General features: G+C 40.5%; 1 protein-coding gene across 1 annotated transcript; it reads left to right on the top strand.

Annotated features, from left to right (window-relative positions):
• Positions 1 to 1,364: 1,364 nt before the first annotated feature.
• Positions 1,365 to 24,533, top strand: LOC126645706 (sodium-dependent neutral amino acid transporter B(0)AT3-like). The gene is made up of 12 exons (XM_050326424.1): positions 1,365 to 1,521; positions 10,606 to 10,746; positions 12,360 to 12,497; positions 12,753 to 12,934; positions 13,340 to 13,450; positions 18,134 to 18,246; positions 18,560 to 18,688; positions 19,330 to 19,486; positions 20,689 to 20,893; positions 22,454 to 22,613; positions 23,083 to 23,245; positions 24,321 to 24,533. The coding sequence occupies exons 1-12, from the start codon at positions 1,365 to 1,367 to the stop codon at positions 24,531 to 24,533; spliced, it is 1,869 nt and encodes a 622-aa protein (XP_050182381.1).
• Positions 24,534 to 25,371: the final 838 nt, after the last annotated feature.

Below are 25,371 nucleotides of genomic sequence, written 5' to 3'. Positions count from 1 at the left end.
AATGTAATTATTTAAACTATTTAAAGATGTTATTCTTTAATGGGAAAAACATTTTTTGTCAGATTTTTCTGCTGAGAAAAAGATCATCCACCACGAATGAATAAAACTGAGTTTGAAGCGTCTGTCTGCAGCTGGCAGGTGTGGAATTCAGTATTTTGCTAGAAGGGCCCAAGCACAGCATGAGGCACATTCCTGACTGGAAGCACAGCAGCAGCGGGGGCTATGGTGGTGGGTGCCATGGCAGCACTGATGCTGTGTTAGTGCTGCCAAGCCTCACTGCGTGCACGGACTCGTGTGCCCCGTGAGACAATCTTGACAAGAGACTGGGAAGTTAAGTTGCTCCATCTGTGGATCTGGATATTTGCAGAGCTCCAAGCAGATGAGCTGTGCCAGCCTGGGAAGACTCGGGTAGCCTAGCTCTGAAACTGGCTTCTGGTTGCATGATCTGCAACCTGACCGTATCTGTGTGCTTAGCTGCAGAGCAGGGCTTTTATTTAGGGGAAAACAATTCACCTTCACTTAGATACTCTTCCCCTTTCGAGAGGGTAATCCAGGCACAAAGTGTTGATTTACTGAACAAAGCAAGCTGGCTGCCTGCTCTGTTTAGTGTGGAATGAACTGATTCACCTCGCAAACTAGGAAAATCTCGGTATAACTGAAAGAAAACAGAAAAATACTCTTGCGTGGTTCCAACTGAAGGAAAGCATTCAGCTCTTGCGTTCATCAGTAACTATTTAATGAACTATAAAAATAGTCACTCAGGATTCATTGACAAGTGGGAAGTGATTAACTTCTAGCAGCTATTGTAAAAATGGACCAAATTCTTGTGTCTGAACATACAAGGTCTAATTTTTTTGCCTTTTTTTCTGATTGACTTTTTGCATTTGCAAAAGACACCTTCATTCATTTACTTCTATTAACGAACTAGTAAAGGAAATGGCAACATTTTGTTCACAGATTTTTACCAGTATTTTACAATTTTAATTAGTCTGCTGTAAAGGTTTCTTTTTAATTATATTCAGTGTCACACTTCTCTGACAGATTCGGAGAACAAGAGAACAGAAAATAAAAACCTGTGTGATCCCAAGTTACCCATTAACAACATATTCCCAACCTCTCTAACTATAGAAGGAGCTGCAAAAAAGGCAAGAGTGGAAACTCTCTATATAATAACAATTCCTGGTTTTTTCTTTAAACTGCAGTCTTGGCAATGACACATTCCTTTGTATCAGATAAAAAGAGAGCTCCACCTCTTTTCCAGGATCCTCCTGTCACCCTACATAAAACCCGTAGGAGAGACAGATTTTGAAGCATCATCCCTTTTATAGGGAAAGGGGCTAAGGAGCCGAGGACATTTCATTAAAATGTCAAAAGATTTATCAGCAACACCTGAAATCCCTAAAGAAGATGGCAGACCCAAGTGGGACAATAAGTTCCAGTATATTTTAAGCTGTATCGGATTTGCTGTTGGTCTGGGAAACGTGTGGCGATTTCCATACTTGTGTCAGATACACGGAGGCGGTAAGATTGAAATGGGACTTTGCCAAAATATTACACTGCAATTCTAATATAATTGTACCAACTTCTGAGAGGTATGGAAGTTATATAATTTATATCGGTTACATCACTTTTTTAAAAAAAAAAAAACAACTATCTAATTCTCATAAATGTTTTGCTCTAGTTAGATTAGCTTTTTCTATAGAATTATATTTCATTTTAAAATGATGCATTTGTTTAGGAAGACCTGACTGATGTTCACTCTCAGAAAAAGCTATTTTAAGGTTTTTACATTGCTGCTACAGTCCCAATGGGACCAGGAAACTGAACCTGCAACTGGCTACCTTAAGGAGAAGCAAGAAGTCCTAGGGAGGACTGAGTGAACCGGCCCCCAGCCAAATGGCCACTGAGTTTTCCTTTGGGAAGGTGAGCAAGTCATTCCTTCTCTGATGCTCTTAGAAGCTACCTCATCATCTGGAACTGCCTCTGCAGAAAACTGAGTTGTGCTTTTGGGTGTCATAGAGGCTGTTTAAAATGCTTAGCCGATAGAACAGCAACAGCCTGTCAGGTGGTGTGGACAAGTGCCCAAGCCTGTCCCTGGGCACCAGTTCCACAAAGAATTGCTTTAGAATCAGACAATTTAGTAAATATAAATGGATCAGAAAAGAGTACTTGATAACTCACCATCCACAATAGCTCATGAAATCTGCCACTGCCTAAAGCAGAGTGAGACAGCAAAATGTTTCAGCCCAATATTATTTGTTATATTTCAATTAATTGTAGAAACAGAAAATTCAAATCTGGAGAAACTGTCAAATGACAGAAAATGTTATTAAATCCAAGCTTATTTTACTAAGGTATCTGTATTTCGTGATGAACTGCATATATTTCAATCCATCAAGGAACCAAGAATGGGTGTTGCCTTTAATGGAAGGTGTTTCAGAAAGGAGTAGCCACTTAGGGACTCTGGTAAGCATCTCAATGAATGAGATACAGCAGGTTGTATCAACAGAAAGAATCTTGGCATATATAAGCAGAGCAGTAGGAAGTAGGTAGAGATATTGCTACCAATACTAAATCAACTTCTGAACCTCTGACTTTTTCTGGAAGTCCACTCTTCAAAGTCAACTTGAAAAATTAGGCAAAATGCAGACAAGCCCCAACAATTATTCAAGGGCTGGAAAACTTGTGAGACAAGAAACAATGTAAGAATTCAATCTATTTAGGTAATGGAATTGAAAATGAAAATGTCTATCATAGTCTTTAAAAAAGCAAATGCAAATTATTTTGGTGGCAGGGAGCTTTTTAACGTTGAATATGTTGACAGCTGAAAGTTGCAATTACACAAATACAAATAATAAAAGACAAGATGCAGTAGGTTAGATTCCTCCCGGGAGACTTGGTGGTTTCCATTATTTTATTTACAAGATGAGAAACTCAGTGAAATTCCCTCGGAGAAGTTCCATAACTGGGTGGCTAGAAAGCCATGGGTTCACTCTGTTTCTCTGCATTTGTCCCTGGGAATGACTGGAAAAAGCCTGATCCCTTCAGTTAATGATACTTGCTTTAATGAGACATGATAAAGACCTTCGGAGAGACATCCCCACAGCAGATACGGCATGAGACCTGCAAGGAAAATGTTCCAGAGCAGGAGCTGTAGGTCAAATACTCTACAGCATCTCAGGTGGCCCTTTGATCTTGGAAAGCCAGGGAAGATGCATACAATACTAACAAATAACATAATAAGGCTAACATAATATGATATTTTTGTAATGTAATGAATGATTAACACAAAGCATTCAGTGGAAGGTTTGAAACTCACAGGCAGGGACATAGCAAGATGCAGCTCCTCCTCATATCTCATTACACAGAGCTGTTTCTGGGACCACCAACTGCATGAGGCTGCACGAAATTTGTGCTTCAGAGTTTTGTGCAAATCTGGATAAGATGAAATATTGTGCTACTGACCATAAAAAGGCTCTCAAACCTTCCCATAAAGCACCAATCTTTGTTTCTCCATGCTGGAGGTGGGGGAGCAGCTTTGGCCGAGAGTTTTTCAGTATCTTCAGATCCTTGCCTCACTTCAGAAGATAGCAATGCTTACCTGTTACTGAGGTTTGATCTCTCTCATCCATCCTCCCTTCTGGGATCTCCTGCATCCCTGCCCTATAGATCTCCCCACCCTCGGAGAAGTGTGAGACTGACTGCAAGGAGACCCATGGTGACCTGTCTAATGAACTGAACAGTGCTCAGAAAGTCTGTTTGCTTGTGTACCTGGCTCCAGGTATTTCCCACAGGAACTGCTGGTACAAAAAAGGCAGGGGTTAGAGCAGGTTTAAAGATAATAAAAATAGGAAAATGCTGCAAAAACAAAGGCTGAGTTGCTCTTTTGCTCTGTGAATAGTAATGTCGCCAGTGAAAAACCAGTTTAAAACAGCTATCAGACTCAGTAACAGCAAACAGCTACTTTGCATCATCACAAACAATGGCACAAGACAGTGGTGATTTAAGGTCAATGTGTGGATGTGCAGCCAGTGTTTGGTCACTCAGCCTCAATAAAGGGCTTGAAGAGCTCAACAGCAGGATTAACTCTGTAACAAAGTGCAGTGGGGTTTGTGAATAATTTATCCTAGAGCGAGTGGCACTGGAAAAGTTGAGTGAGTTATGAAGACCACTGAGAAGACAGACTCGTTGTGTTTACACCAGTGTATAAGGTAGTTGCATTTTTCTTCTGTTAGTTTAAGGCAGTGATGTGATTAGGGGTTGCATTTTTGAAAGCAAACAACTCAGACACAAAAGCCCAATAGATTTTCAGGAGTACTGGAGCATAAATCCTGTTTGTGTGCATCTGAAGATGTGAACGTGGGAGAGAACAGCAGCATCGTGGTTAAGTGGGAGCCCTGAGAGATGCAGTGGATGGTGCCTGCAGCCACAGTCATATGTGCAGTGAAACCTGGTAGGGATATGGCACAGACATGCTCGAAGGCTGAATGGCTTCTGTGGTACAGTTTCACTGCTGTTTCAGGTGATATCCCAGTATTTCAGTGTTAGGTAATGTACTTTTCCTCATTTCTATATGTTTCAAAAAACAAGAGATGAAAACAAGTGCTTGTGCATTTGTCTCATATCAGCTGTTCCCATCAGACCTCTGGACCTGATTCATTGCACATTAGTGTTACTCAGTAACTCGTATCTAATATAATATCAGTTTTGCTGACATTTATCACCTGCTGCCGTTACTGATTATTTGGATTTATTGCCTGAGTTAAGTTAGTTATTTACTTTTCATGACTAATGGGTATGAAGGTTGTTTGCCACAGTCAGTGGAGACAAACACAAATGTTCCCAGGCAACTGGGATTGAAAAGAAGTCTGTAAATATCCCAGTATATTGTTGAGACACTAACAAATGTATATTGACTCAGTATATATTGAGACAATAACAAGTCATATAGCTATACGTGTATACATAGAGTCATCTGAGTATACTTTAGAAAAACCAACCCTGTTCTAGCTGGACTGACTGCAGTGGTTTAATTTTAATTTTTGCTAGTATATGCTTGCCTAGCTCATGGGCATTAAAATGTGCACAGTGCTTGAGCCTACAAGATGACTGAAAAATATCTTTAATATAAAATACAGTTTCTTTCTATGAAAAGAAATATGCATAAACACTACGGTCATGGTAAAAAGGGAGAACTGTTTACTTCTGGGGCAACCATTTACAGACTTTCATAACCCCACCTGACCTTTTCCTCAAACTTGAACTATAACTTGCTGTGAAATGCCGGGCTCACTGTGTCCTCAGAAAGAAAACAAAACCCAAGAGGAACAACATGTATACCAGGAAGATACTGTAAAGACACACAGACCCAAACATAATGTGTTGGGAAGTGCAGAACAGTTTACTCTCTGACAGAAAAATTGTGTTACAGCAAGTAACAACTTCATTTTCTGGATTGTTGTCATGTTCTGCTCAAGTCCTTGGTGAAAAGCTGTGACATTTGGAGTTGATCCTTTCACAATTTGTTGTATTTGTTTGCCCTTCACAGCTCAGGTTGGTGGATGTTTGCATGTGAGTGCTGGTTGTTTGCATCCTTCAGTCACGAGTATTTCAAAGGATGTTCACCAAGATTATTTTATAAGTTGGTCTATGGGTGTCACACATCTTTGTTTGAAATGGCTATTGCCCCCTTGGATTTCTGGACTCAGCATTAGCTCCTTCAGTGTTGCTCAAGGAGATATTGTCATTTACATGGGAAATTCAACCCTACCAAGTCTCAGACTTTGTAAGATGCACAGTGTGACCTGCAAGTCAAAATCAGTGCCATCACAAATATGCTGCACAAATACAACATTTAGAGTAGCTCATACTTTTCATCCTCATTGAGGCCTGTGTAGAAGACATTATAAAGGTCGTGGAGTACTATTTTCTAGAGACAGGGGTGAGTGTGATGAAGTTGCTCCTTTTTTCCTACCAGATGCCTTGATGTGATTCCTTGCTGTGTTGACTACTACACTGCTTAGCTGAACTCCCATAGGGAAAGTGGGATGGGTCTGATAATCCGCTTTCAATAGCTAATAGCTTTTTCTCTGTATCTGAACAAGTAATTACCACCTATTGCAATTTCTTGCAGGTAAAACATAAATTATCATAGGTATCTTGCCATTAAGTCCTCGATCTTTTGGAAAAGTTCACCCAACACCCTTCCTCCTATGTGCCAACAGAAACAGTAAAGTGGATCTCTGAATTCTTGTTGCACTGAAACACACTGAGATGGGCTTTCTGAATTTTTTAGACTCTGCAGGTGCATTTCCTTTGAAGTTACTATTTTGACCCTTTCCAGGTCATTTCAGTCTTTATCAAAATTATTTTTTTCTATTCCTAAATCTCTGTCTGAAGGAAAATTATTATTCATGTTCTGCCCTCTCAAATGCAATTGTGTCTTTAGATCATCATTCAAGTGACTTGCCTTTCTTCTGCAAGCTGATCCACAAGCACTGCTAAGATGCAAAATTGAACACATAGATCAGTTCCTGCAAGTTTTTCTTCAACATTTAGGAAGTCTTCCTTAGTATCCCATCATCAAGCAAAGCTACTGGGTTTTCTTCTCTGTTTATCACTGAGGCTCATCGATTTCTGCTGGTCTTGGTATCTATAGATCATGAGGTCACCTGGCTGTTTCTTCAAACTGCCTTACATTTCCACTAGTCAGGTCCATTGGTCCATCTTTCTAAGTTACAAACCCAGTTTGGTTGTTTCACCCTGTTTTGCTGGTTGATGTGAGCCAACTTTGCACTGTGCTCCTTCCTGAGCCTCCTGGTCATTCTACCCTGTAGTGCCTCAGCAGCTCTCTCCAGGCTGCATCGTAGCACTTCTCATCCAGATTGTCATGTGCAGGTGTCATTTTGCTGAATATGGTTGAACAGTTGCTTTTCTGAGTTGATTTGCCTGTGCATTGCAATCAAGGGGTCAGGTTTAAAAACCCTCAGTGTACCTCAAGTGCAGCAAGTCCTTTCTTTTCTACAACTGTGACTGTGGAGCTACCTCCACTCCAGTGATTCTTCACCAGTCGTGTCACACATTGGTGCTTCCTTTCACTTGGGACTCTATTCTTAAAGGAACCAGCTCACCAGTGTGTGCAGAATTTGAAGTTGTTGATAGCCTGATTTGAAAAAGTTCTTGAAGACTTTCTGTGCCTTCTCATATGCACATTGGTTGTTCCACAGCTCTGTAGTATCCTTGTGCAGGATCTCGTTCCAAAACAACTTTTAACTCTCATAGGTTTTGAACTGGGTTCTCCTTCCTCCCCTTGACCTTCTTTTAGTACTTCATGTATTTACTTGCTTTATGAATCTTCAGTGTCTTTCTGACAGAAGGAATGATGTAGATGAAAATTTTCCTAAGTCATGCCTCAGGGATGCAATTAAATTATGCTCTGGCAACACTTTCGATTTTTATGGGCATTTCTCCAGACTTTAAAAGTACCTAAAAATACTTCATCACTATAATTTTCCTTATTCATTTTTTTGAGAGGAAAAAAGTTACTGAAAACAAACCTTTTTTTTTAGAGGTTTCTCCCGCATCCCTGGCTTGCTTCTTATGTCGTATAGACCTAGAATATCTAGATATAAATATATCTAGAATGTCCAGATCAGGATAATTTGTTACTAGTATTTTATGATCATTTCTGCCAAGATTTCCTTCTCCCATGCCTCGTGGAAGCCAAATCTACGGAGTTTCTGCTGTGCCTGTATTACGCATCCTATAAGTGCTGATGGGGTTTTGCTGTGCCTGTGTTTGAATGCTCTGGTTTGTGATATCTGCTGGGTGTTAGGTACCAGCTTGCTGCTTCATTCTGCTTCTTGGATTTTCTGCTTGACTTTTCCATGGTTAGATTTCTCATTGCATTTTTTTAAAAAGGTACTTAAATTTTGCCCTCTAGCACATCCTCTTCCATCTATTAAACAGAGCTGTTGAGCCCTTGACTAGACAGTGCTGGAGGGTTCCTACTCACTATTCCATGTAAGATACCTTTATGTTAATGTATTTCTGTTTTTATTGGTGAGGGATTTTATTGTGGAAAAGAGTAAAATTCAAGTGCTTCAGCAGACTGACTGTCCTCCTGACTGTTTTCTTTTTGCCTAAAAATAGGGTAATGCAAAGGAATGAATAACTGAAAACCTAATTTTACACTACAGACCATTTACTTTAATTAGGTTCGAGAAAGTTGGCTTCATAAACTATTTTTTTCTTAACCAAGTCTTCTGCCACATTTTCATATTTGCAGATAGCAGATTTTTTATATTGTTCTCATGGAAAGCCAATATCTTCTTTCCAAGTGTGACATTATGTTTTGCCATGCTGTAAATATGCCTGGAGGTACACACAAGCCTGCACAAAGTAAACAGGCTTTTATCAGCAGAATGTCTAAACACGCTCTGCTGTCAATGGCTCAACTAGCAAAGGGGAGAGAGATAACAGAGGGCAGTTTGCACTAATTATTACACAGTTATTTCCCAGGAGATATGATATGGGAGATAGGTTGGCCTCTTATGGAGTGCTCTGCTAGCAAGGCCTCAGCACTGTGTGGATTGCAGCGAGACAGCTACTGCCCAGGGCTGGTGTATGGCCAGGCAGCCAGACAAAGAAGTAAAGTGCTCTGTACTGTGGTGCTCTGGCCACTTGCCTGAATATTTTGCTCTTCCCAAGGGGCAGTCCAAATCATTGGGCTGTCAGGAGCGCTGGGTGGGCATTCTTAAGAGTGCTGTGGAGAGGAATACTGCAGCAGGTTTGAAGCAGAGCACAGAGCTGAGCATGATAAGAGGTTACTGAGTTCTTGTGGAAGGGACCTCCAAATTCCTTCATATTTACATGGGAGCTTTGGTAAGTAGCTCCAGGTGAGATTTCATCAGGTGGCAAAACACTTAAACATAAACCAGTTACTGCAGTCCTTAAGTCCCTCTCTAAATCTCTCTTGGAGGGGGGAGTTTGTAACAGCCCCTTTAGAGCTTCCTCCAAGGACAAGGACTACTGAGCAGGGGTACCAAGGATCCAAATCGAGGATTTCACACACTGTGAATTAACTGTGAGACTCCTTTTTCAAATCTGCTTCTTAGTAGTTAAAAACATCTTAAGAGTTCAGGTCATAAGGCAAGGCATTTATTTCCACCTTTGGCAATTTTTTTCCTATGTATTTATTGGTAGAAGGCTAAACCATTCAACACCACACCTTCTCTGGGTGTTGTATGTATTTATTGCAGTTTCTAGAAATAGGTAGCAAAGTTATTGCAATACAACACCAGCCCAAGTGATTAGATTTATCTGCCCAGCCTTTCTAAATGACCAGTGATTGCAGAATCCCGGCGCCACTCCAGGTGGAGACCACAAATCCTTCTGCATTCCCCCATCTCCCTCTCAGGGCTGAAGACTGAGCAGAGCTATTCTGTACTGCTCCCTCAGATGGGGATGGTGAGGCTGATCTCCCTGCCAACCTGGAGGGAGCAGAGCAAGTTTCCAGAGCTGGAAGAGCAGAGCTGAGCAGACCCAGATATGAGATTTGGAGGCAAAGTAGAAACGGTAGAACAAGGCACAGGTTTATTGACAAAGCAATGAGGAGCACAAAATCAGTACACATCAGTACACATCCTCTCAGTAGGAGAACTAGGAGGTGGCTGGGGCAGGACTTCTGTCTTTGCTTCCCTGGAGAAAAGAGACTTCGTGGTCACAGTGGTTGTTGGTCATGGCAATAAACTTCAATCTATTACACTATTCCAGTTTAATTGGACATTTGGTCAGGTGGTATAAACATACTGATGGGACTTCTCCTGGTCTCGTAGAAATCAGTATCTGTGCGAAAGAAGGGAGACCCAAACCTCCTCCTTTGTGAGGAAAGGTGTGGGAAATCAGGCACTGTCCACAGTTTAGAAGGAAATAGCCAGGCTGCTGGCAGGACTGGTCCCTTCCCCCAGGTAACCAACAGCACGTGCTGCTTCTGGCCCAAGGGAGATGCAGTGAGAAAAACGGGTAAGATGTAAAGGATTCAAACTGGGAAGAAATTTGGTTTCATTGCTCCCACGTCTCACAGAAAAACTTCAGCCTTGTTTTCAGTTTTTCGTTAGCTGGAGGTTCTGTGCTCTGAGCAGAACTTCATGCAATAAAGCAACCTGGTCTCTTGGGGGTATAGAGTACAAAATCATGCTTTAGCAGCAGAAGACAGAGGAGCACATGCCTGAGAGCTTTAAGAAGGGGAATAAGCCAAGGCACTGAAGGGAAAACAGACAGTATAGGGGACAGGTAAACCCTTGTTCTTTATGAGAATGGGGACAAAAGATGCTTAAAAGGAAGGGAAAGGGATGAAATAGTGAGTGAAATACTTACAGTGGGCTGCAGCAATGCCTGAGGGGAAGCGTCCTGCAGCATTAAGCATCCCAGTCCTTCCTCCTCCATCTTCACCAGCAAAACATAACCAGTAACAAACACTGCTTGGCAGGTGTCCCTAGAAATGATCCTTCGCTCATCCTAATCATAAGGAGATTAATTATCAAACAGTAATTTAGTGAGATGCAGATAATCATGTGACTTAATTGCACTTAATTGTCTTTTCAGGGGCTTTCCTGATCCCATATTTCATAGCTCTTCTCTTCGAAGGCATCCCACTGTTGCATCTTGAATTGGCCCTAGGACAGTGCCTGAGGAAAGGCAGCATCGGTGCCTGGAACACTATCTCGCCTTACCTGGGAGGCGTTGGTATGTCTCTTTGGGTCCTAGCTCAAATAATGGCAGATGAGCTCCCATCCAGCACTCACTTCCTACACACCTATGCCTGATGCTTTTTGGGATACAAAAATTAATGAGCGATAGGATCAGAAAGAATTTTACAATGAGGGTGGTGAGGTACTGGAACAGGAAGCCCGGAGAGGAGTGGTTTACCTGGAAATATTCATGGTCAGGTTGGATAGGGCTCTGAACAACCTGGTTTAGTAAAAAATGTCCCTGTTTGTGGTAGGGCAGTGGGACGAGATGACCTTTAAATGCCCATTCCAACCCAAACAATTCTATGATTCTATAATTCTATATTGCTATCAGCAGGTATTACTCTAGGCACACAGGAGCCTAAAATGTAAACCTCATAACCTTTGCTGTTGGAAGCATAATGGACATGAGCTCTACTAGCCAACACTGTCCTGTTCCTACCATATCTTGGTGCTCACACAAGGGCTGCCTGCCCACAGTGCTTCTTGCTCCTCCCTGAAAGCCCTTCCAGGATCCAGTCTTCTCTGTCCATGAATAGTCAGACAGAAGGGAGGACAGAAAGATATGAGGATCCTGGCACCTCCTAATGAGTCTAAAGCACCTGGGAAAGCTGCCCTCCACAAGAGGGGGGCAGAGTGGGGTGACTGAAGGGACATTATTAACACAGCTGAGCACCAGGTACAATCCACATGGCAGCACACATCAGACTGGTGTGTAGGACTGTACTGGCAATTCGTTTCTATTTATTGAATATACACTGAAAAAACACATCTTGTGTCCTGCATGCATTGTTAGGCTGTAGAAGTGATTGGGAACAGCCACCATGAGGGCTGAAGCATCAACTCTGTTTGGTGTTTGAGGTAGCACCCTTGTGCCTGCAGGGCAAGGAGAAGCCTCTGGATGCTCCAGCCAGCCCTGCTGGATCATGCCTGGGCACTGGGCTGGATTATGCTTGAAATGGGCTTGGCACTGACAGCCATGCCTGTGGGCACGTGTGGGAGAAGAAGGGATGGGTGAGAGGAGTTATCTAAGGGCCAAGGACAACAAGGAAAAAATACCAAGCAGCGGGGTGGTGCTGCCAGCTAAGCCCATCTCCTTCAACTAAGCATGTTCTGCACTCCTTCTGTAAAAATACAAGCAAGTGGAAAGTGTGGTGTTGATATTCTTCCCTTCTTATCATAGGAGCAAAAAACAGTGATCAGTTTAGGGCATATGTGCATGATTTGGGACAAAAGAGTGGCCTCATGCAGCTACATCATGTTGTAAAACTTCAGTCTCTTTTGGCCTCTACTATTAAAGTTGTCCTGTATTATAGAAAACAATGTATTATGTACTAGAGTAAAGATTTCAATCCTAATCTTTCATGAAAGTAGAGAGTGTCAGCATTCTTGGAGCAGGGTTGATGAGCTGGGGGACTGTGCACTAATGTTTGGTTACTGAGAGCACAAATACCCATCTTTCAGGAGAAAATCTTTGGGGAGGGGAAAGGGAGAGGGACAAGAAAACCTTGAAACAATAGGAAATGTGAGCTTCCAAGAGCTAGTGCTGTGACTGACTGATAACTTTTTCCAAAGCTTTTCTAACCTGAGATCTTGTACTCTCTGCAGGTGTTGGTTCATGGGTGGTGTCCATTCTGGTGAGCTTATACTACAACACTGTTTTAACCTGGGTGATGTGGTATTTCATAAACTCCTTCCAAGAACCTCTTCCTTGGAGTGTTTGTCCTCTAAATGAAAACAGAACAGGTAACTACAAAAAATTTCATAGTCTCCAGTGCCATTAGCTTAGGTTTTACCTTGCACTGCATACGCCACTGTTTCTATTTAGAAAGTCATCCCCTGCAGAAATGCTGGTGATGGTCTCAGGTAAATCTCAAGAGTCTCAGACTGATGTGACAGAGTTTGTCTTGCTGCACTTTACCCACAGTGCAGAAAGTCCATCTCTGAATTTGATTTGGCAGCCCACAATTTATTCTAACACTTATGACATTTTTTTTCCAGGGTACAATAAAGAATGTTATGAAAGCACGGCAGTAAATTATTTTTGGTATAGGAAGACTTTGAACATAACACCTGATATCGCTGAGAGTGGCACATTACAGTGGTGGCTCATTTTGTGCTTAGCAACTTGCTGGGCAATTGTCTATCTCTGCACCATCCGAGGAATTGAAACCACAGGAAAGGTACAAAAAGGACAGAGAAGTGCATTACCCCACACTTTGCATCTTGCTCTCCAGATACTGAGATTTTACTACCAAGGAATGCCTTCCCTATTTACCCCACCAGTACCATTTCACTGTGCTCTTTGTCCAACGAAGCCAGAACAGCAGTACAGGTGGTTTAAAATGATGCTTTCTTTTTTTCCATTGCAAATGCTTCTGCCCTACCAGCCTCCTCTCCCACAGCTTTAAGAGTAATTTTCTTAGAAATATATCATGCAAAAGTACACCCTGATTCTTTTAAAGATGGCAGTGTTCATCTGTAGCTGTCTTATCAAATATTATTAGGATTGGATGTTGCAATAACTTAAATAGGTTTTAGTGAAATTATTGCCAGTAACTGTTTGTCTTCTGACTTTCTTACTTCAGGCAATTTATGTAACAGCAATATTTCCTTACCTAGTCCTGACTATATTCCTTATTCAAGGACTCACTCTACCAGGAGCCACAGATGGTCTGGCTTACCTCTTCACCCCTAAAGTAAGTATTGCTGCTTTAGTCAGAAGTATTTTTCCTTTTTCTTCCCCTCAGATTTCACAGTGTATACTCATTTTCTAGCAACACCTGATCTAACTCTCTATCCAAGAGCTCAGTTAAGCCCTTTTTTCAGAGATGAAGTGATTTAGTATTTTAATATATTTTGGCAGGGAAAAAAAGCATCAAAGTATTTATCAGTTCAGTAGTAAGCATATCAGAAAATACTGGAAAATTAAGTATATTATGGGTGCTTCAGTCTTGAATGTGTAAGTAAACTTCACAAGCACATGACGAAGATGAGATTTCTGTGCCAATATTACAGAATTTATACAACTTTAATCTTTTAAGAATTCACAAGGAAAACTAATGAGGAATTACACTGCGAAGTGTTTTGGGTTTTTTTAAGGTTGAAAGTAATTTTTTCCTACCCATGTTTCTCCTTAACTGCAATTTCCTCTCCTCCATTGTAGCTGTTCCTAAAAGACACAACTGCTAGAGAGGGGCGCCTATCCCATTTTTTCTCGTCTTCTCAAAGGGATGGGATTTTCAGATCCCTCCTTTCAGAAGGACCTTTTTACACTGTCCTTAGTGGCATTCCCAAATGAAAAGTCAGACTGTCCCACTGAGTGGTTGCTATCAGCTGTAAGCTCCTCACAGCTCTGCCCTTGTGCTAAAAAGCTCCATGAAGTGGTGAGTGCAGAGGAGGAAATGCAGCACCCACTGATAGGTGGTCTCAGAGCATTCACTGGTTCTGCAGCCACAGCAGCACTTCCAACCACATGTTTTTCCCTTTCCTTTTCTACAACAAGAAAACAGACATTAAGGAAAACATAAGTCAGGTAGCCCAGAGATATATTATATGCCAGGCTGGAAAGGGACAACAGGAGAAAGCTCAGATGAGACATCTCTTTATCCCTCCCTCTGCAAGCCCTGTGGCACAGCTATCCATCTAAATGCTGCCAGAGCTCAAGAAGGACAACCTTGGTTATTACAGAAGATCAGGACGTACACTTGTATTTTTTTAGGGCCCAGACAGGACGATAAAAGCTTGGTGCAATGTCTCAGGGAAGAAAGCAGGTTAGACACCACAATCAGGAACAGGGCATAGCCTGTTGTCATTTGGTCTCAGCCTGGCTGTTGGGTTTCTCTGGAAGAGCTCGGGTTTCTCTGGAAGATTTCAGGCATCTCCGGGACACAGGATCACTGCACACTGAACTTAACACAGAAAACAGATTTGTGTATATTCCCAAAGCTTGGACGTATTGCATCATAAAAACAGCCGGATGGATTTGCAGACTGGTGCCAGAAGTCGGAGTGGAAATCCATCTGCAGTCAACCTGCAGTTAATGGTTAGCTGGTTTGAGGAAGCAGATCCTGGGGACATCCTTGAAAAGTCATCTGAAGATGGTTCTAGTGATGAAACTGTGCTCTTATCTACAAACATGGGAAAGCTGATGCAACAGCCTTGTAAGTTGATACCTGCTATGGGTGTTGTCACTGCATAGGAAGTTACAGTGTAGGAGAGAGAGAGAGGGCTTTTTTAAACCAACCCACCAACTGCTATGCAGGATTGTGGCACTTCAAGGACTTCAAAAGACAGTAAGCATACAGCTGCAACATTGCTCTTCTCTCTTCTTCCCCTTAGCCCATAACTGCAGCACCAATATTTTGTTTACTGCTAGCCTATTTCATGAAGAACAATTCCCACCCCTGCCATCAGTAAATACAGTCATGTTTCTTGTTATGCTTCCCCACAAGGAATGTCCCAAAGTGAGTTGCAGGGGAGGGACTATTAGTCTGTGGGTTGGTTTTGATTTTTTGTTTTTTTTTTGTTGTTTGTTTGGTTTGTTTTTTGTTGTGGTGGTGGTGGTTTTCGGATTTTTGTTTGTTTGTTTGTTTTTGTTTGGTTGGTTTTTTTTGTGGGGTTTTTTTTTTTTTTTGGTAGAGATTTATCTGCTCCACCCAGACCACACCAGCTTACAAAGTTGTAAAGCATGTTTCTTTACTGTGTGCTGTTTCCTTCTTCTTTTCCTGTCTTTTTGCAGGAAGTTTGCACAGTTTTAGCAAAATAAAGTAAGAATTAGCTCACCTACTGCTTTTTTTCAGTTTGCTTTTAAAATAAATATATAAATACTATCAAATCATTCTTCTTGACATTTTCCACACATTGGAGGCAATACTTTCAAACTTTTTTCCAACTTTGCAGTGCAGCACAAATTGTAGTTTCTGATAGCTGCCACATCCACTTTCCCAGTTTCAAGATCATAATCTTACCCAGTTTCAAGATCATAATCACCCAACTGAATTCATTCTTTTTCCCAAACCACCACTGTTTAAGTTTATTCACTTTCCAAGTTTGTATTTCAGTTCTCATTAAAAAACATCAAAAATAACAGCTGCATGCATATGGATTTAAAATGGGGTAGGCTATGCAGAAATACATAGGCTTTTTGCCATTTGACTTACTTTCACACCCTAAATTTTAGAACAAATAATGAATACTTCTTTTCATTGACTTTCAGACGTGGAAAAGTCTGACAATTCACTTACTCTTTCTGAACTCTTGGCTACCTGGAAACTGAAGCTGCCAAGAAAATAAAAAAGACTGAAATGATGTTCACAGGCATTTGAAGGGAAAGCAGAAGTTGTCAAAGATGAAGCAACACAGGAGCTGGAACAGACTTTTGGAAAGGTTTTTTAAAAAATAAATAATGAGAGGAAGCAGAAAAGAGATCTCATCAAGCATCAGCAACAGTCTGCATAGCACACCTTCAGTGGACATCTGTGTCAGCTCAGGAACACAAATGTCTCCTTCTCCAGTCTCTTTCACATTTGAAAGAGCTTCAGAGACTTTAAATATTTGGAGGTTTGGCAATGAACTATTCCAAGAACTTGTTTGGGCAACTGATGCCTGTGCCCGGAGCTCTGCAGCTATTTAACGAGCAGCAAGAATAGCCAAGAAAAAGAAAAAGGCAGCACAGGCACCAAATCCACTACCCACAGAGGCAATTTGTAACTTTTTCCTCTATTTTACAGTTATGATATATTACTGTGCATGGACACTTAAAGCTTCTTTCAAGGTACCTGGACTGTCCAAAATGTTTCTGGTATTAAGGAGAGCAAAAGCACTGCCTAATGAAACGCTGCCTTTTAGTACAGCATTGCTTGTTGGCCTTATGAGAAGAAGCATTATTTTTCATACATCACAGGGACCCCAGTAATTTTAAATTCTGTTTTAAGAAAATTTCTGTCTGTGTTTCATGTGTTTGCGTATCCAAACATATTTCCATCCATAGGGTAGCAATTATACTTCCTGTTCTCATTACTCCCGCGTTCATTCATTGACATTCTAGTTGTGTATCTTCATCTGCATGTTTCTGGCATCAGCACATTTTTTCTTCTGAAGATACTTATAAAATCTATATGCCATATTACTGAAAATATAAAATACTTTTAAAAATAATTTTCTAAAGAGCACATAATGACATTGCCATGGCATGTTTGCCTACCTGTTATTTTTTCAAGTTTGGAGGGTTGATTAGTATCTTTTAGAGTCAATAAATGCACTGCACCCAGCACTGGTCATAACTATCTCCAGACTCATTTGCCAAAGTCCCCAGTCAAAAATCCAGACTTGTAGGAGTCACATCTGTCAGCACTGACTTGGCAGCACTTAATCCAACTGTGAAGGTCATGCAGCGCTGTGAGTGCCAAGTTTCTGCACTGCAATAGCAATCTAGATCTGTACCTGCACAGGGCCCTGCCAGTGAGCGCTCTGGCCTTTGAAGGTTTGGTTACGATCTTTCAAATTAATCCTCTAGGAAGGTTTGCCTAAACTGAAGCATTTCAGCCAGCAGTGGTGATACATATCTGCTCGTTATGCTATGTTGCACAAAGGGTTACACCGGTTTTGCTGTGATCAAAGCACTGCCATCCCTGTGGGGAGGGCATCTGCAGTAATGGCATTACCTGCTTCCATCCACACTGAGGTGAACCCATTATTCTTGCCCTTCAAGCTCAGGCCAGCTGCAGAGCAACCCAAAATGCTGTTAAGAGTCTTTTGACATACTTACCTCTCACTCCTGCAAATGTTCCCAGTCATGTACCAGGATCACTAGGACAGGCACAGAGACAGACACAGAAGACACATAAGTTGTCCTGCAAGACTGGGATGCAGATTTAACTCAGACTGATGTAAAACAAAGCGAAATACTCTGCAGTCTCAGTATCACTTTTGAACCATTTGGTTTCTAAAACATTCTTAACTAATACTGTACTCTATTCCCCCTCCTTGATAACAGATTGGAAAGTAATTCACCTGCTAGGGTATGAATATAACATGCCACTTTCTGCAGGAAACTAATATTTATTGACCACATTTACATTTTGCCCACTACTTATCCTTTATCTTTCTTTCAGACAGATTTCAGTGGCAAGATTCCTTAGTGCCACTGTTTAAAACTGCTTGACATTCTCTGTAACCCAACAACTGCTTTTTAATTTAGCTTCCTGTATGACGTTGGTTGCCCTTACATAAAAATTCAAATTTCACTTTGTCAGTTTCTTCTTTTTCCTTATATTTCCTCAGAATATCAGAAGTGAAATAAGACATGAGCTATGAGAGCTGGAAGAGAGAAATAAATTGTAATTTAAGTATAAAACTTCCATTTCTTCCAATTATTTCAGCTGAACACTTTGAAAAATCCCCGTGTATGGCTTGATGCAGCTACCCAGATTTTCTTCTCTCTCTCTTTGGCTTTTGGAGGGCTTATTGCATTCTCAAGCTACAATCCGCAAAAGTAAGTAGAACTACAGCCTTTATTAACTGGCTAAATTCTTGCTGCATTCTGTACTTATTTTTTTCTTTTTCTTTTTTTTTTTTTTAAACTTTCAAAACTCTTACTTTAGAATTTTTATAAATTATCTTGATTTTTTCTAAAGGATCTTATCAGATGCTGTCTTTCTAAAAGGCCAAATAGATCTACCAGAAAGCAGGGTGAGGGAGGGTGGAGGAATTAAAGAAGTTAAAATGCTTGCAGAAATAAGTGAGAGAATCACAGATAAAATACTGCCTTTTTCAAGATTCTTCACTTGTTTAAATGCTATCTCTAGAAATGACTGTGAAAAGGATGCTGTGACAGTAGCAATTGTGAACAGCGTGACATCCCTCTACGCTTCCATCCCAGTCTTTTCTGTTTTGGGGTTTAAAGCAACCACAGCCTACTGGGACTGCTTGGACAGGTGAGAAAGTTGTGTTCCCAGTGTTACTCTGTGGTTTCAATGCCTAAATAGGTAATGTGTTATTTGAAAAACACACATTTGGAGGATTTCTTTTCAATAAAAAGGAAAAGCATCTATGGATGACAAGCATGTATGGAGAAGTCTAACATAAAACCAGAAAGTGTTATGGCACTGAGGCAAGGATGATCAAGGTTAGCATTCATAAGAAGCAAGACGAATTATAACCACAGAAGCATATAACTATAACCTCATAAATATACCCATTTCAAGAAGTGCATCAAAGTTCACATCTCAGTCTCAGGCTAGCATTAGAATTAGAAAGAAATCAACACATTTTTCTATTCCACCAGATTCACTAAGTTATTAATCACAAGTGGTAGAAATGATCTGGAGACCTGATAAATTTTAGAGACTGCATCTGCATAAAGTACTCAGAGTTTGTATCTGAAAGAGAAGACATTAAATAGTCTAGTTTTTTCTGTTTTATAAAAAAGCTGTCAATTAATATTTTCCTCTATATTGTAAATAGCAGCACAGGAAGTAAGCACAACTTTCAAGTAACATCTGGACACACAGCATAGCATTTCCAGCCACATCATCTGCAAACACTTAAACTCATGCTATGTTGGCTTCTCTGGCAGGAACATTATCAGTATTATTAATGAATTTGATCTTCCGGAAGAAAGCATCATGCGGCAAAACTATACATCCTGGATTACTTTCCTGAATTCATCACATCCAGAAAAAATTGCTGGACTCAGACTGAAGAGCTGTGACCTCCAAGAATTTCTTGATCAGGTACCATAACTGCTTCCAACAGGTAATCCTTAAACAAAATAATGTAGAAGGATTGGTATCTTCCTTTTTCTTATAAGTGCTTGTATTTTGCTCCACTTGCAATGAATACATGATACATAATCATTGAACAAATCAATTTTTCAACATCTGAGATAACAGTACTCTTGTAGGGTACTTTGAATTTAAAGGTGTCTGTTACAGCATGCAAAATTACACACAATAATTACAAAACTAATCTTCAAGGGTGCTCCCACCTGCAGCCTACCATGGACACTACATTCAGCTGTACTTTGGTTCATAGGAATAAGCACAACAGAGGAAACACATCTAGATGAAAGATTATAGAAAAAAGATGCTGGATGGGAATTTCCTAAATCTATATTTAGGAAAGCATCAAAAAACCTATAACAATGTACACTGTTTGCCACAAAAACAGATTATGATCCTCTCCCTTTCCTTATTTTCTAATTCTCCTAAAACATATCCTCTATCACTACACATGGATGTTTCCTCTCTGTCTACTTGTCCTACCTCATTTCATATTTTATTCACATGATGGAGAAGTCCAAGGAGGACATTCCAGCCCTGGCACAAGTCAGTTTGTTTCATCTCACTTTTTCTGATGGCACCCATTTCTGATTTACAGTTTGAAATACTTTACTTCCAAATTATGGCAACATTAGCGTTTTTCAATGCTTATATTTAAATATCCTTGTCCCTGGGAGACTAAATTAAAAGAAATTTGTTTGAAATTGGCTTTTTCCCTATTAGTCTTTTCTGCCTTTGCAATTATGGGGTGCTTTGTAATCAACAATTCACCATTTGTCTTACTGCTAGAGTGACAATCATATCCTTATTTACATCTCTTTCTTTCCAGTACCATCTTAGATTTTTTAAAAAACACACTTAAAATGGCGTTAGCAAAACAATTGTTATTTCAATTACAGCTCTCAGATCTGCTTTACTGTGGACCCATCTCTTTGTGCAAGCTGAAGTTCTGCTCCATGACTGTCTAGACAACTCTGATAGAAAATTTAGACTCCCCACAAACACCCCTCACCTTCTCAGCTGCTGGCTGCCACAGAGCCCCACAGGCTGACTAGCACCCTTGACTCCAGAGAAGGACAGAAGTCTGCCATAATAACTTACGCATGAGAAATGACATTATAATGTGTATTTTTATCTGTTTGTGAATTCTGCAGAGTGTATCAGGAACTGGCTTGGCTTTCATCGTTTTCACCCAAGCTATCATCCTCATGCCAGGCTCCCAGGCCTGGGCCATCCTGTTTTTCATAATGTTGTTCAGCTTGGGCCTTTCTTCGATGTTTGGAAACATCGAGGGTGTCTTCACTCCTCTTCTAGAGCTTCAAATTGTATCTAAATCAACACCTAAAGAGTTATTATCTGGTAAGGCATTTGTTTTGTTCGAAGAAGATGACTTCTTTATAGAGCACAAAATACCAACTGCTTAGTAAATATGACAATGGGATTAATAATTTGTAACATTAATTTAGCTTAATCTCACAGTATAAGTAATGGCATTGGACTGCATTTGCAGAAGATAAGCACAGAGATGAGATAGCAGTTATGGTAGAAGCTGTCAGGTGGCAGTATTATATTGCCTTTGCCCTTTTTTTTCTTAAGTTTGCAAGGTAGCTGTTTCAGTGTGAGACAGCTTGCTAAATTGCTATTCCTGGAGTCAAGTTCATGCTGAACTGTTGTGGATGTCAGGAAGAGCCTTGTCTTCCTTAAGCCTTTGGCACCAATACAAATCACTTTAAGGCATCCAGTGACATCAGTTGGTCTGCCATAACCACCTGCACATTAACATTGTCACAATTGTAGGAGAGGTCATTCACCCCTATTTCATTCAGGTTTATGATGCTGCAGATTGTTTCACATTTACCATAAACAAGCCAGAGTAGCCAGATTATTTCACATTTACCATAAACAAGCCAGAGCAGCAAATTATCACTTGGAAAACGAGGAAGTAGTGTGTGTGATCCTGTTCTTGCACCAAAACTGGGATCTTTTAAACCAGAGGCAGGTACTGAACCCAACCTGCTCCTTAAGAACCAGGCTCGATGAGAGTCTGAGAGATTCTGCTGGGAAACTGGTCCATAAAAATTGCTCCAGAAAAACGTCTGGAGCCATTTAAAGTAACGGATTAGTACGTCCATAATGTGCCCTTTTAAATTCTCATGGGAAATAGTGCTGTCGTGTCTTTTTTAGATTCTTCCTGTGGCATCTCAATTATACCCTTAATTTTACAACTTTTTATGCAGAAAAACAAATTTATTCCCAACCTGATGAGGTAACCATATTAGTTTGAAATGGATTTTCCAGTTGTGAACTTCCTTAAGTAAAATAAATTAAGAAAGGTCTGGAAGTCTAGAGCCAACTTTTTACAGAATTGAACCAAAGGCCATCTCAGAGCCAGGAGAAATTAGTAACAGATTAGGAGGACATACAGATTACTGTGCAGCCTCTGTCTGCACGCAGCATCATTTTCCCTCCTTCCCACTTTTTGAACAATTACCGCAAATCTAAATCCTGCTAAAGCGGAACTGACTGTGCAGAAGAGGGTGCTGAAACCCAAACCAAACACACTGGAACATAAGGGGCTGCATGGAAATGAGGGCACTTGAAACTCACGGCATCAGCCAAAAAATTAACATGGGGCAACAGCATAGCACAGCCCAGGCTTCCTAAAGGATTAACAACAGGAGGGTGCTCCGAGTCACATGAGTGCATTCTGCCTACAACAGTGGTGCCTCTTGGCCAACACACAAGGGAAGACTGAGTTTGGGAAGTGATATTGGCTCCCCTAAGGTAAAAACAGCTTCTTGTAGCTCCATAGAAGGAGAGAGAATAAAAATGTCTAGAACAAGAGCAAAAATAATTTAGAACAAAAATATACTTACCAAGTTCAATACTCCAGTAACAAAGATATCTTTTCTCCTTCAGGTATAATATGTCTAATTAGCTTCCTCATTGCTCTGTGTTTTACACTGCGTTCAGGGAGTTACTGGATTGACATTTTTGACAGATATGCAGGCTCAGTGCCTCTTCTAGTCATTGCTTTCTTTGAAGTAATTGGAGTTGTGTATGTCTACAAAATTAAAAGGTATGTTGGAAACAGACAGAATTTTTTTTTCGTAAGACATAAATACAACCCAGGTTGCAGTAATTTTGTCCCTGACCTGATTTGATTTGGTGCTGGTTAATTCAGACTTCTTCCTATCATTCTGTTTTTTCCCTTGATCATTTTGCCTTTTTATTTTAAATATTTGAATAGTCTATAGAACTGCTGAAATATTATCATTTATTTGTGCTTAGAAACCTTAGACTAGGTGCTCTGGTAATGTAAACTGACAGTGCAAACTGGTCATTCACCTCTGGTAGGGATCAATAAAGACCTACTTCATTGATATTATTATTTACTCAAGTCAATACTAAGTTATTAAAGAATGGTAAGGAATAGAAGAGATTTAGAGTGCTGTACTGCGTGTTTAAAACTTAGAGAAAATTATAAAAAAGTGAAACTGTTACCACTCTAGATCTGACATCATCACAAATATGCCCTCTTTTACAAGGTTCAGTAAAGATGTGAAATGGATGACTGGTCGAAAACTCAACCTCTACTGGCAAATCACCTGGAGGTTTATTAGCCCTCTGCTCCTGCTAACTGTCTTCATGGCCTTTGTTACTCTTCAGATGCTGAAGCCGCCAAGCTATGCAGCCTGGAACCCTAAATATGTATGTTCCCAAATATTTTCAGAACCTCTAATAAAAGCAAGAATTACCTTATTTTCTCCCTTAGCAGATCCTTTAAAATCATTGCTATCTACTGCTTACCTATGGAATGCAGCCTGAAGTGATGTAGTGCTCAGAATGAGAAGGCTCCAGTATGCAAAGAGGTTACACATACTAAAATGTGTCTCCTCTTGAGGTGTCCCACGTACTTTATGCTCCATATTTGTTATAGGTGTGTGTAATGCTGAGAAATGGTGAAGTGAAATGTCTCACAGACATTCCATACCAATACAGGGTTCAGAGGCAGAAGAAATGCATGAGCAGAACTGCAACACAGATGTCAGGGATGAAAACATTTCTCAGTGAGAACTACCAGCATCACTGGGATCCTGATGAACACATGAATGTGCACTTTTGGCAGGCAGACAGGGAGGGAGAAGTGGTCTGAGAACAGTGTTGGTTAATTCAGCAACAAAGTCATGTCAATGCTCAGAACAATTGATCTGGGTGTCACTGTCTCATGTCACCTGCAGTTTCTTGGATCCCTCTCCAATACAGCCTGGGTAGGGGTTTGGAGATTGATTCTGGTCCTAAACTGTATGAGGATTACACAGCAGCAGTATCTCCTCCAAATGGCATTAAGTATATATCACCCCAAATAAAACTCACAGCCACAGACTTGCAGAAGTTGCTTTACCATCATTCCCTCAAAATCTCTGACAGAAATCTTCCCTGTTTGACAAAGAACGTGCTCAGTCATTGCTGACACCAGGTAAGCTTTGAATACTAACATGAATAAACAGACTTTAATCAAGAGAGGGTGAAGGTTTGATAACTCTTTGGGCCATCTTTGTGTCCCTAGTAATGTGTCACAATTACAGCTACAAATCTTTGAAACTGTAAAACATTTACAGCCATCTTTAGACTCAAAAGAAGGGTTTACAGAGGGCACGGCCACTGAGTGCTATTGTTGACCAAGAGCTAAATGTTGCTATCCTTACTAAAACAGTGTAAGAAAATGCAAATGTAAGCGTACCTACCAATTATTTCTTTTGCTTGCTTTTTTTTGTCTCCATAGGAAGGCTTCCCCATGAAAGAGGAGAAAGTTTATCCACCTTGGGTACAGGCAATCTGTGTGCTCTTAGCTGCCCTTCCCTGCGTGTGTGTACCTCTGGTAGCACTCTACCATCTCATCAAACAAAAGTGCAGAAGCAAGGACACAAGCCTTGTATCACCAGAAGTATTTTCGTGTCAGGGGGCCAATAGTAACTTTTCTCATCCAAAAGAGTAAATACTCATTGTATCTCTCTGGAAGCAAATATAAACCTTTGTTAGGTATGAGGAGATGTCATGTAGTATTATCCAACCAACCTGGTACATGCAGTTCATATACTTACAGCCAATCACTATTACTGTATAAACAGTACTGCTATGTTTCCTTCAATTTCAACCAATTTCACTGCAGTTATATTAATAAAATTGTCCCTCCTGCATCCTGTCCTAAATCCTACACACTGACCAAGTACCAGCCCCATTGCTTTAACCCTTTTTATGCAGTACCAGCTTCATGTATCTTTCCAGCCAGACTTTAAACTTAGAAAACCTGTTGAGTTATTGCTGATGCCTTCTGCCTTTCCTCACTTCTAAAAAACCAGTTTGTAAGGATCAGCAACAAAAAAATTGGAATACAAGCACTTAAAAGTTTCATCCACTGACAGATACACCCCACTCCAAGAGATGCAGAATGGAAGCTCTTAAAGAGTAAGGACTCCTTTTGTGCACTACACTGTAGTTTTTGTAAATCCCTACACATGCTTAAACAGCAGTTATTTTGTGATTATTTCATATTCTGCAGCATTGCAAAGAGCAAAAATAAAGCATCAACAGTTAAAAGAATGTTCGTTAAGTAAATCTGAACAATTAATTCTCTACAAATCTCTTCTCTTAGCAGATTCCAGAATTTACTGCGGTGGAAAATACTGCAAAAACAAATGACCCATTTTTTTTCCCCTTCACTTCTCATACTGAACACAGTAACTGAATAGTGTAATAAAAGTGCAAATACATGGCAGCCTCTCAGTGAGCTGCAACCTTGTATGACATGACAGTGAAGCTAATCTTTACTTAAA

Source organism: Myiozetetes cayanensis, unplaced genomic scaffold, assembly GCF_022539395.1.
Source record: "Myiozetetes cayanensis isolate MyiCay16 unplaced genomic scaffold, myiCay2020 scf1, whole genome shotgun sequence".
NCBI classification, from domain to species: domain Eukaryota; kingdom Metazoa; phylum Chordata; class Aves; order Passeriformes; family Tyrannidae; genus Myiozetetes; species Myiozetetes cayanensis.
The sequence above is the reverse complement of the archived record's forward strand: the minus strand, read 5'-3'. Positions and strand labels throughout refer to the sequence as shown.

Bases quoted from the DNA above. Each gene is read 5' to 3' on its own strand.
- LOC126645706 (XM_050326424.1), top strand. From the start codon at position 1,365: ATGTCAAAAGATTTATCAGCAACACCTGAAATCCCTAAAGAAGATGGC. The intron at 18,689-19,329 runs GTGAGAAAGTTG...CTTCTCTGGCAG, and splicing joins TACTGGGACTGCTTGGACAG to GAACATTATCAGTATTATTA. The intron at 19,487-20,688 runs GTACCATAACTG...TGAATTCTGCAG, and splicing joins TCCAAGAATTTCTTGATCAG to AGTGTATCAGGAACTGGCTT.